Source organism: Manis pentadactyla, chromosome 5 (genome assembly GCF_030020395.1).
Source record: "Manis pentadactyla isolate mManPen7 chromosome 5, mManPen7.hap1, whole genome shotgun sequence".
NCBI classification, from domain to species: Eukaryota; Metazoa; Chordata; class Mammalia; order Pholidota; family Manidae; genus Manis; species Manis pentadactyla.
In genome coordinates, this window is record NC_080023.1 from 156,588,366 (window position 1) to 156,600,733 (window position 12,368).

Genomic DNA, 12,368 nt, shown 5'->3' on the forward strand with positions numbered 1-12,368 from the left:
CCTTGCTGGGTCCTGCCTCAGCTTTTGCCAACCCAACTAAAAAACCAGTATTTATATGACAGAGATTTCTACAACACAATTTCAAGACCAAGGCCCAGTGGAAGCTTTCCTCTACTCCCTGTTGTCTTCTCCCTTTGCAGGACACCACTGGGGTGCTACAGACCCAGCTCCAAGAGGCTCAGCAAAATCTGGAGCAGGCAGCCCAGCAGCACAAAGACGACCTTGCTGCCCTCCGAGAAGAGGGGAGCTCCCTACGGCAGGACAAGATAGACCTCCAGACACAGGTCCCTCCTCCCCACTCCCAGTCCCACAGCCAGACTCCCCCACCCCTTCCTGCAGGACGAGGGGAGCCTTGGCCCTGCTGCCTGGGCTGGGAGGGGTGGGGTAGGCCCCAGGACTGAGTGGGAAACTGAGGGGTGCTGAGAGCTAAGCCCATGCCTCTCAGAGCCCTGGACAGTGATCTCTCTCTATGGAGACCACAGAACTTAGGTTTTATTGGGCAGCCCCAGAGCCAGTTTTTCTTCCCACCCTCCCCAGGGTTTTATACACCAGATTGTTTTTCCTACTCTGGTTGCTTTTCCTTCTCAGAATCCCATATCAGCTGGTGTTCTGAACCATAATTTGCCCATCACTTTGCCTTTGGGCATAATTATATTCAGTCCAGGATTTTCATTTGTACCTGTCTTATACAGCATGTGTGAGGCTGGGGAGACAGATGACTAGACTGGACATTCTTGGGGAAGGGGGTGGTTAAGAGGAGTGTATAAGGATTGGTGGAACCTCCAGAGACTTGGAAATGGGCAGGTAACTGTGGTAAACCTTACAGGGCCCTAAAGCCCTAGATGAGAAGCATCCTTTCCCTCCACTGGTCCCGGCCCTTGGCTCTCATGCCCTTACGTTTCCAGGTGGAGGACTTGAAGTCTCAGCTGGTTTCCAAGGATGACTCCCAGAGGCTGATGGAACAGGAGGTTCGGGAGAAGCTGAGAGAGGCCCAGGAGTGTAGTCGAATTCAGAAGGAGCTGGAGAGAGAGAAAGCCAGGTAGGCCAGACAGGCCGTGGAGTTGGCTTTTGCTTGTCTGGCTCTAGTGGTCACTGGGAGGTTGACAGTTCTTCACCCAGGTCCTCTAGCTTCTCGTGCCTCCAGGTCTGGACTGTACAGGGAGCTCTGTGGAGAGGATGTGGTCCCTGTCTTCAAACCTTACACATAATTTATTTAGTAAATATTTAGAGAGTACACATTACACATGCATTATTCCCTGAGCTAGCTTGGGGATATAGTGCTCATCAAGACAGTATGGTCCCTGCCTTGATAGAATTTATAGCTTTGTGAGAGAGACATCAATCAAATCATCCCAAAAATAAATGATCACAGATTATGTTCCATGGTATGGAGGAAAGAAACAGGATGCTGAATGAGAAATGAGGGGGGTGGGGGCAGACCTCCTTTAGACACTGGGGAGGCCTTCCTCAGGAGGTGGCCCCTCAGTGAGCCAGCTGTGCAAAGGGCTGGAGTGTTCTCTGCAGTCAGAGGGGAAGTCACGGGCAGTGGCTCTGTGGGTCATTGCGCAGGGTGTTGGGTGACACTGAAAGTGCAGTGTGCCTGGAGCATGGTGAGTGAGGAGGGAGTAATGCGAGCTAGACAAGTCCATATTGTTGAGGCCTTTAGGCCACAGGAAGTAGTCTCTAGTTTATTTTAGGTTTAGTAGGAAATCTTTGGGGGGTTTTCAGCAGGCAGACTGACACAGCCAAACCTATGATGTATTAGAAGGCACGGTGATGACATAAAACATCAGAGGGAGGTAAGACCACTCAGAATGAAGAATGGGTGTCTCCTTGACACAATGAGTTTGAGAGGAGACAAATCCTTTTGTTGATGAAACTATAGGAGGGCAGATGAGTTAGGAGACTGGTACAATTGTCCAGGTGAGTGATGCTAAAGCAGAACCAGGGTGGGTGTTGGAGAAGGGGCTTAAGGGACCATAAGGGATTTGAATGAATTATGTGTCTTGATAGATGGGCTGTAGGTGGGATGGAGGGAGAACTCTGATATGGTCAAGACTTCTAAGCTGGGTCACTGGGTGGATCGAGGTGCCATTCCCTGAGCTAGAAAACCTAACAAGGGTTGTCTGGGGAGAAGGGAGGTGCAGAGAGGATGGGGAGAATTGGACTTGTTGAATTTGCAAGTATCATATAGGTGTTTCTGGAATTTGCTATAGATGAGTAACTATGAAGTTGAAATGCAGTATCATATGCATGAAGTACTTAGAAACATTCAGTTAGGTGCTTAATACATAGTAGCTTTTTTTTTTCTTTAAAAGAAGTAAGCCTTTATTTCCTTGTTTCACAAATAAAGCTGGCTGAGCTGTTTGCTTTTTGCTGATTAGTCAAAGAGACCAAATCCCATAATACACTGTAACTTTTATTGTTATTACCATAAACATTATCATTATTATTTCTATTTTAATTATTAATGCTGTGTTTAGGACAGTCAGATGAGGAAGAAATTCTTCATTCCCTGAGAGAATGACCTAGTCCTCTGGCGCATCTCTTTTAGCCTGATGCAGTCACTGGTGGAAAAGGAACAGACACTCCTTGTTTTGCAAGAAGCTGACTCAGTTCAACAACAGGAGCTGTGCTCGCTGCGCCAGGCCATTCAGGAGGCCCAGGAAGGGCAGAAGGAGCTCAGTGCCCAGGTACTGCCCCCTGGTTCTGGGTCCTTTCCTTGGTGAAAGCCTACTCCTGGGGTGGGGGTGGGGGTGATTGCTCAGTCATACTGGGACTGCAGAAGCCCCGGCAGGAGGGGGAAGCCAGGATTGGGCAGTGGCAGGCTTGGGAACCTAACCCAGGGTTGAGTTGTAGGGACCCTGACAGCCTGGAACGTGGTGCCCAGAGTGGTGAGACTCACACTGGCCTGGTTCAAGCGCAGCTGCTTCCAAGTGTGCTCGGCTGGCTTGGCAAGATAGAGCAGGGGGAACAGTATTATTCCAGGTTCAGCAGGCTGCAGCGAGACAACTTCCAGGACTCGGTCTGCTCACAGCAGAACCCCAGGCCTTGGGTACAGAGGAAAGACAGAACTGGGAGGGGAAGAAGAAGGGAGGAAGATCTAGATAAGACTGCAGCAAAGAAGCATTCAGGTCTGGTTGTGTGAGCATCATTTTCTCTATCCATAAAACAAGGGTGGTAATTCTTAACCATTCTAGGAATATATAGGGTCAGAAACACTGTAAACATTTGAGAAATGGTAGCCACTATCATGACTGGTGTAATTTGGCTCACTGTCAGGTTTTCGGGCAGAGTTTCAAACAGAGCAGGGAGCTGGCAAGAGTTGCCAAGGGTACCAGGGTCAAAGCCCGTTTGCATAGCCTAGGTCCACGTGTCAGGAGTCACTGGTAGGCATGCAGGTCACATCTAGGGCAACACTCGTTCCAGAGCCCTCCCTACCTGGAGGAGACCTGAGCCTACTGAAATCCTCCCAGCTCTATTCAAGGTTTGCACAGAGACTGCGTGGGGTCAGGCTTAGGAGGGTACCCACTCCTTGCTTGGATTGACTACACGTCCTCCCTAGCAGGTGGAATTACTGAAGCAGGAGGTGAAGGAAAAGGAGGCTGTCTTTCTGGCCCAGGAAGCACAGTTGCTGGAGGAGCTGGAGGCATCTCGAGCAACTGAGCAGCAGCTGCAAGCATCCTTGTGGGCCCAGGAAGCCAAGGCAGCCCAGCTGCAGCTGCAGCTGTGTAGCACCAAGAGCCAGCTGGAGGCACTGGCCGCAGAGCAGCAGCCTGGGCACCACGCCCGGGCCCAGCTGGCCAGCCTCTGTTCTGTCCTGCAGCAGGCCCTGGGGTCTGTCTGTGAGGGCAAGGCTGAGCTGTGTGGCGGGGGAGACTCTGCTGCTTCCCTCTGGAGCCCGGAGCCAGGTGAGGCAGCCGCTCAGGAACTCAGTCCTTGGGGCCAAAGCCAGACCTAGTTCCTGGGGAAAAGGAAGGGGAACACAGTTCCTTAGGCACTGTAGCATCAAGGCTCAGGCCACAGACTCTGGAATTAATTCAGTCAGAGTTTGAATCCTAGCTCTGTTCTTTGCTAGATGTGTGTGCTTGGGCAAGTCGCCTATCCTCTCTGAGCTTGATTTTCTCAACTCTAAAATATGGATGTTATAAGTACCTACCTCTTGGGATTTTCCTGTCGAGTTAATGAAATTACAGAGGTAAAATAGCTCTTACAGTTCCTGGCACTTACTAAATGCCTAACAAACGATCGCTGGTATTAGCTAGTGTCCATCATAGTGGCTGGCGCATAAGCCCACAGAAAGTGTGTGATGAGTGAACTGCTGAGAAAACGTTCACTGAGGAGAGGAGGCATGAGTGGGAAGGCCAAGGCCATGTCGAGGGAGGTATGGCTGTTTCTTTTCATAGTGCAGCCAAGTCAGGAGGTGTTTCCTCATTTTTTCAGACCAGAATGGAGCCAGGATTCTATTGAAGAGAGGGCCCCTCCTGACGGCTCTCTCAGCTGAGGCAGTGGCATCTGCGCTCCACAAGCTTCACCAAGACCTGTGGAAAGCGCAGCAGGCCCGGGTATGGTTCTCTGCTCTCCTTACTTGAACCCTTCACCTTGCCCTGAAAAAGGCTCATGAAGCAGTTTGACCTGTTTTATTCCTGAGGTCCAGCTGAGATGAGTTCTACTTCTATGGCTACCTGACAACCAGGGACAAAGCATTTGGTTTCCTGGGCCTAGGCTTCACTAGTGAAGTAGGGCAGATCATGCCTGCCTGCTTATAGGGTTGTAAGGATTGGATGAGTGGGGAATTGATTGAGCCCTATAAACTACAAAACCCTGCACAGATGTGTGATGTTGTTTTGCATCATTTTCATCTCAGCCATGAATTTTTCTTGATACCAAGACCTTCAAGAAAAACTCAACAAATTGGAGACCACTAAAATTTGAGGGTGCCATTTATGGGAGCATTCTAGGCCTGAGACTAAACTAAACATCCTGCAAATTCTGCTTCCCAACAAACCTATCAATCAATAAAAATAAAATGCTACCTGTATGCCAGCCATTCTGAGCTAGAGATAGAAAAAGGAGAAAGACCTGCTCTCTGCCCTCAAGAAGACTTGTGACATGGCTGAGAACCTAAACTGCATTCTAAGAGAAAACAAAAATCGGTTGAATTAATTGGAGCAATAAAATGCAAATGATGAAAATAGTGGGAAGGGACAATTGATTCTGACTTAGTGGGGGTCAGAAGGAAGGAAGAAGTGACCTTTGAGCTTTGGACTAATCTTTGAAGTAGGAGTTTGGGGAGAGGAGAGGGGACCCTGGGCTAAGACTTCATCAGTTCTGTTTCAAGACATAGACAAGTCAGAAGAGGGTTCAAGGCTCCAGCCAGTTGGAGCAGAGCCTGTCATAACTTCGGGGATGCATGTGAGCTCTGAGGTAAATAACCCAGCAATCTGCAGGTAGGCCATGGCAGACTGCCACAGAAGCTGATGCAGGAGAGGGCTTGAGCCTGGCCTGGGAGAGCTTTGTGGAAGAGGAGGAACTTGCATTTAGCCCTGGCCTCCTTTCTTTCCCAGGACGATCTGAGGGATCAAGCTCAGAAGCTAGAACAGCGTCTCACTCACACAGAGGCTGAGAAGAGCCGGGTCCACACAGAGTTGCAGGACCTGCAGAGACAGCTGTCCCAGAGCCAGGAAGGTGAGAAGCTTAAGACAGGCAGGGGGGTTTGGACGGAGGAGAGGAAAGGTCAGAAGCCCAGAATAGGCCAGAACTTTTATTGGCCAGCAACTTTACTGCTCACCCACAACTGTGAGAAGATACTTAGGGACCCTTCCAAAGGGGTGATGACCCTGTGAACTGTGTTTCTGCTTTTCCTGGCCTTTGAGGGCCATGCTGGAAGAAGGAAGGGGTCAGGAAGAACAGATTTGGTGGACTGAGAGATGTTGCTAGCTAGGCTTCCCAAAAAACTAGCAACCCAGGATAGGACTGTTCCATGGAATGTTGTAAAATTTTGTATCTTTTGTCATTTATCCATGTAACTTTTTTTCGTCATCTCCAACCTTAACCTTTGGCAGCAGAAGGATTATAGGCTTGTTTGAAAGATAGCAAGGAGGGGGAATCTGGGGAGAACATACCTGTGTGCAGCCAAGGGCTGGACAGGGTGGTGACGTGGAAAGGAAAGGATGAAAGGGGAGGGTCTTGAGACTCAAGCCACTACTGTAGAAGAGAAGAGGACAACTTGGGGAGTGGATCTGAGTCTTGAAAATATCCCAAAAGGCTCCCTGAGAGCCACACACGGAGCTGGGTTCTGGTGCATTTTGTATAAATGGGGGGCAGCTAGCAGAGCAACTCTGGTTTCTAGGAACCTCTGTAAAATCATACCATTGGGGACTAGAAAGGACCTCCAGTGCCATCTAGCTCAACCCTGCCTAGAATCCAGCACTGAGGATCTCTGTGTGATCAAGATGAGGATTTGTTGAGATGAATATCAAGCAGTGGTGGAGCTGGGCAGCAAATGCATGCGTCTAGAAGCATTGGGGAGCCTAGACAAACAGGAGCAGCTGGCAGAAGGGTGATATCTCTATAAAACTGGATGTAATTCCCTCCTTGGACTTCCTCCCCTCTGATTCCGTTCCCCATCTTCCATCTGCCTGTGTATCCCTCTTTTCTTTCACCCCAACCATGGGCCTTGCTCTGCTCTCATCTTCCCAAAGAGAAATCCAACTGGGAAGCAAAACAGAACTCTGTAGAATCTGAGCTGGTGGAACTGAGTGAATCTGTGGCATCCTTACAGAGTCGCCTACGGCAAGCGGAGCTGCAGGGAATAGAGGCCCAGGTGAGGTGATGCTGGTTTGGGAAAGGGCTCACTTCAGGAGTTGTCCCTTGGGGCCCAGGCTCCAGCTCCCAGGCCCTTCTTGGGATGTGGTCATACCCATCCATACGTAGCGCCTGGCTTCCTTCAGCAAGTGTCTCAGATTCCCTGGCTGTCCCTGTGTCCTTGAGAGGCATTATTAAGGCCTCAATGATCCTTCAGTTACTCTTTCTGATTTGATGTTGAGATTTTTGTTCCCTGCCCTGAAGGACTGGATCTGAGAAGGCTCATTTGCACGAGGCTTTCTCCTGGGCATAGCAGGCACTGGGATGTGGTAGGGCTATTCTTTTACATTATCAGCTTATGTGGAGCCAGTTCTCTTTGTCCAAATCCTTTACAGTGGTGGTGCCAGAGAGTAAGGAAAGGAAGGGCCTGTGTTGGAGGGTCAGTCTTAGGGAAGTGTAGCCTAAGGTGGTTTTGCGTCTTGTTTTCCAGAATGAGCGAGAGTTACTTCAGGCAGCCAAGGAGGACCTGACAGCTCAAGTGCAACAGCTGCAAGTGGCTGTTGCAGAAGCCAGGGCCAAGGCAAGTGCTATAGGGGTCCTGGAGGAAGACTTGAGAACTGCTCGCTCAGCCCTGAAACTGAAAAATGAGGAAGTGGAGAGTGAACGTGAGAGAGCCCAGGCTCTGCAAGAGCAGGGCGAACTGAAGGTGGCCCACGGGAAGACACTGCAGGAGAATTTGGCTGTCCTGGCCCAGACCCTGTCCAAAAGAGAAGAGGAGGTAGAGACTCTGCAGGGGACAATCCAGGAACTGGAGAAGCAACGGGAGCTGCAAAAGGCTGCTCTGGAGGTGCTATCTCTGGACCTAAAGGAGAGGAACCAAGAGGTGGACCTGCAGCAGGAACAGATCCAGGAGCTGGAGAAGTGCAGGTCCGTTTTAGAGCATCTTCCCCTGGCTGTCCAGGAGCGGGAGCAGGAGCTAACCATGCAGAGGGAGCAGATCAGAGAGCTTGAGAAGGATCGAGAGACACAGAGGAACATCTTAGAGCATCAGCTTCTAGAACTGGAGAAAAAGGCCCAAGTGATAGAGTCCCAGAAAGGACAGATTCAGGATCTGAAGAAGAAGCTGGTAACTCTGGAATGTCTAGCCCTGGAGCTAGAGGAAAACCATCACAAAATAGAGTGCCAACAAAAGGCAATCGAGGAGCTGGAGGGCCAGAGGGAAATACAGAGGGTGGCTCTGACCCACCTTACACTGGACCTAGAGGAGAGGAGCCAGGAGCTGCAGGCACAGAGTAGCCAGATCCATGAGCTGGAGAGCCACAGCACCCTGCTGGCAAGAGAGCTCCAGGAGAAGGACCAGGAGGTGAAGTCCCAGCGAGAACAGATTGAGGAACTGCAGAGGCAGAAGGAGCATCTGACTCAGGGCCTCGAGAGGAGGGACCAGGAAATGGTGGTGCAGAAGGAGAGGATCCAGGTCCTTGAAGGTCAGAGGATGCTGCAGACCAAGATCCTAGAGGAGGACCTGGAACAGATCAAGCTGTCCTTGAGAGAGCGAGGGCAGGAGCTGGCCTCTCAGAGGCAGCTGATGCAGGAGCGGGCAGAGGAAGGGAAGGGCCAGAAAGCACAGCGTGGGAGCCTTGAGCATATGAAGCTGATTCTGCGTGATAAGGAGAAGGAGGTGGAATGCCAGCAGGAGCATATCCAGGAACTTCAGGAGCACAATGACCAGCTTGAGCAGCAGCTTCAGGGCCTGCACAGGAAGGTGGGTGAGACCAGTCTACTCCTGACCCAGCAAGAGCAGGAGATAGTGGTCCTGCAGCGGCACCTGCAGGAAGCCAGGGAACAGGAGGACCTGAAAGAGCAGTCACTTCAGGGTCAGCTGGAAGAGGCCCAGAGAGCCCTGGCCCAGAGGGACCAGGAGCTGGAAGCCCTGCAGGACCAGCAGCAGCAGGCACAAGGGCAGGAGGAGCACGTGAAGGAAAAGGCAGGCACACTGCAGAGAGCTCTGGAGCAGGCCCAGAAGACACTGAAAGAGCGCCAGGGAGAGCTTGAGGACCACGAGGAGCACGTGCGAAGGCTCCAGGAAGAGCTGGCAGTGGAGGGACAGCGGGTACAGGCCCTGGAGGAGGTGTTGGGTGACCTAAGGGCCGAGTCTCGGGAGCAGGAGGCGGCCTTGCTGGCCCTCCAGCAGCAGTATGCTGAGCGGGCACAGGAGCACCAGGTGGAGGCCAGGGCCCTGCGGGACAGCTGGCTGCAGGCAGAGGCACTGCTCAAGGAACGGAACCAGGAGCTGGAGGCCCTGCGGGCAGATAACCAGTCCTCCCAGCATAGGGAGGAGGCTGCCCGGGGCCAGGCTGAGGCTCTGCAGGAGGCCCTCAACAAGGCTCAGGCCGCCCTGCAGGAGAAAGAACAGCACCTCCTTGGGCAGGCAGAATTGAGGCACAGCCTGGAGGCCAGCACTGCCACCTTGCAGGCTGCCCTGGACTCCTGCCAGGCACGAGCCCAGCAGCTGGAAGAGTCTCTGAGGACGCAGGAAGGTGAGATCCAGGACCGGGATCTCCAACACCAGGAGGCCTTACAGCAGCTCCAGCAGATACTTGCTCAGAGGGATGAAGAGCTGAGACATCAGAAGAAACAGGGGCAGCTATTGGAGAAGTCTCCATCCCAGAGGGGTCTGGGGGATTTGATCCAAGAGAAGCAGAGTCCAAGTCAGAAGAGAGAAGAAGAAGAGATAAAGGGCCTCCATGAGAGCCTGAGGAAGCTGCATCTAACTCCAGCCCAAAAGGAAGAGGAAATCCTGGAGCTGAGGGAAGCCCGCCAGAGGGAGAATCTGGAGGACCCGACCCACAGCCACAATGCCTGTCCAGCAGCAGAGCACTCTACAAGACGTGATGCTTTAGGGCCCAGGCTGCAGAAAGAGCTGGAAAGACTACAGGCAGCCCTGAGGCAGACAGAAGCCAGGGAGATTGAGTGGAGGGAGAAGGCCCAGGACTTGGCATTGTCCTTGGCCCAGAGCAAGGCCAGTGTCCGCAATCTGCAGGAGGTAGCCGTGTTCCTCCAGGCATCTGCCCTGGAGCGGGACTCAGAACAGCAGAGGCTGCAGGTGAGTCACTCCACAGGTAGTAAGGATGGGGGACAGAGCCCTGTCTGGCTGAGCTCGGGTGACCAGGCACCTCAGGGTTGGGAATGCTGAGGTGAACACCTCAATGTAAGTGGAATCTAGGTTTCTGTGCTAGTTTGGGGGGTACAGAGAGAATAAGACTTCCCCAGTTCCTGCCCTCATAGAGCTTACAGCCCAGTGGATGAGCAGTTAGAATGCAGCTCCTCCTGAAAGTGAGTGCCTCATTGGGAAGTTCAGTGTGCTCTGAGCATACTAGAGGGCACCCAGCCTTTCTTGGGGATGAGTCCTAAAAGGCTTCCTGGAAAAGTGGTGTTTAAGATTAGATCTGAGGTGACCGTAGGAAATTAGCCAAGCACAGTTGGGGAAGAGGAAAAAGGAGAGAACATGGGGAATCCGTGTAGGGCGTTCAGGCCTGGGACAAAGAGTGGAAGTTGGCATGAGAAGAGAGGACAGCAGAGGCCCCCTCACTCCGGGCTTGTAGGTCATGTTAAGGATCTCTGTGACCACTGGGAAGGATGGAGGTTTAGGGGCCAAGGAGTGACATGATCAGATGTATAATCCAGAAAGATGACTCAGGCTGCTGTGTGGAGTAGCAGTTGGTCTGGGGAGACCAACTAGGAGGCTGTAATAAAAGTCCAGGAAGAAATGGGGGCCTAAAGTAGTAAGTGCGGATGGTGACATGTGGGTGGACCCTAGAGGTTCATAGGACTTCTGGCAGTTCATCGGCTAAGAGGTGGGAGGAGGGAAGAAAGGACAGAAAGAAATCAAACCCCCAGGTTTCTGTTCCCTGAGACAAAGAAAAGCAGGCTTTGGTAAGTTCGGTTTGAAAGTGGAGTGCGTTTCCCATGGGACATAACAAAGGGAGATGTCCAGCAGGCAGATCTGTAAAGTGGCCTAAACTAAGGAATGAGGTTGAGGTTAGAAATAGAGAGACGTGGAGTCATCAGCAGTTAGGAATGAACAGCTAGGAACAATTCTCTACATCCAATGTCTAGTGAGAAAGGAAGTGAGCCTTAGGATATAACATTTAACATCAAGGTCAAGGGCCACGTCCTAGTCATCTTTGCCCCCTGGCACTGAGCACAAGGCCTGCACACAGTAGGTAGTCAGGAAAGCTAGGTTGACTGTAGATAAAAAGAGTGGTCTCTTTTGCCAGGAGGAGCCCATCCCATTTTTCCTGGGAAATGGACTCCATATCCTGGTATCTTGACCTGGGCTGAGCAGAGAATCTCCTCCGTCATCTCAGACACACAAACCTGCAGGGATTTGCCTTCTGGGGACTCACAATGTTCTGCTCTGGTTGAAGGGCAATATGCAGAGAAGGGGTCACATTAGTGAACTTAAGAGTCAAGTTCCCAGGTTTGAAATGCAGTTCTGCAGTTTATTAGCTGTGTGACCCTAGTTGAGTGATTTTACTTCTTTCAGTCTTTTCTCTTTAATAGAATAGGGAAGCATAGTACCAGCCCCATAGGACAATTTTGAGTATGAAATGAGGTAATATATATAACATGCATAGGAAGGAAACAGTCAATCAGTGGACCTTTTTACCCACTTCTAGCCCTGTTCTTGCAGGCACAGATAAAGCAAGGTATGTAGGTGGGCAGGAGAGCGCCCCCTATCCATACTATTTGGTTACTGAGCAGTATTTACCCATAATGTGGCTCTGGTCAGGGTCGTGGTCCAACCCCTCCCACCCCACACCACGCTGCCGGACGCATGAGGACAGCTCTCAGATGCAGCCCTTCATTGCAGCAGTACCTTTTTTTTTTTTTTTGGTATCATTAATCTACAATTACATGAGGAACATTATGTTTACTAGACTCCCCCCTTCACCAAATCCCCCCACAAACCCCATTACAGTCACTGTCCATCAGCACAGTAAGATGCTGTAGAATCACTACTTGTCTTCTCTGTGTTGCACAGCCCTCCCCATGCCCCCCTATTATACATGCTAATCTTAATGCCCCCTTTCTTTTATCCCTGCCTTTATCCTTCCCTTCCCACCCATCCTCCCCAGTCCCTTTCCCTTTGGTAACTGTTAGTCATTCTTGGGTTCTGTGATTCTGCTGCTGTTTTGTTCCTTCGGTTTTTTCTTTGTTCTTATACTCCACATATGAGTGAAATCATTTGGTACTTGTCTTTCTCTGCCTGGCTTATTTCACTGAGCATAATACCCTCTAGTTCCATCCATGTTGTTGCAAATGGTAGGATTTGTTTTCTTCTTATGACTGAATAGTATTCCATTGTGTATATGTACCACATCTTCTTTATCCATTCATCTGCTGATGGACACTTAGGTTGCTTCCATTTCTTAGCTATTGTAAATAGGCAGCAGTACCATTTTTTTATCTTAAGCATTTTACATGTGAGGCAATATACTCTCACTGTCTTCCACAACAGCCCTAAAAAGTAGGAAATGTTTTTACTGCTAACCTCTTCC

General features: G+C 50.9%; 1 protein-coding gene across 1 annotated transcript in view; it reads left to right on the plus strand.

Annotated features, from left to right (window-relative positions):
* The window catches only part of CEP250 (centrosomal protein 250), a 46,174-nt gene that overhangs the window by 27,988 nt on the left and 5,818 nt on the right, over positions 1-12,368 (plus strand). Inside the window, exons 22-29 of the mRNA XM_057502930.1 lie at positions 141-284; positions 906-1,039; positions 2,555-2,693; positions 3,566-3,911; positions 4,444-4,565; positions 5,568-5,688; positions 6,705-6,826; positions 7,298-9,910. Coding sequence (XP_057358913.1) covers positions 141-284; positions 906-1,039; positions 2,555-2,693; positions 3,566-3,911; positions 4,444-4,565; positions 5,568-5,688; positions 6,705-6,826; positions 7,298-9,910 — 3,741 coding nt within the window. The remainder of the gene's footprint in view (positions 1-140; positions 285-905; positions 1,040-2,554; positions 2,694-3,565; positions 3,912-4,443; positions 4,566-5,567; positions 5,689-6,704; positions 6,827-7,297; positions 9,911-12,368) is intronic.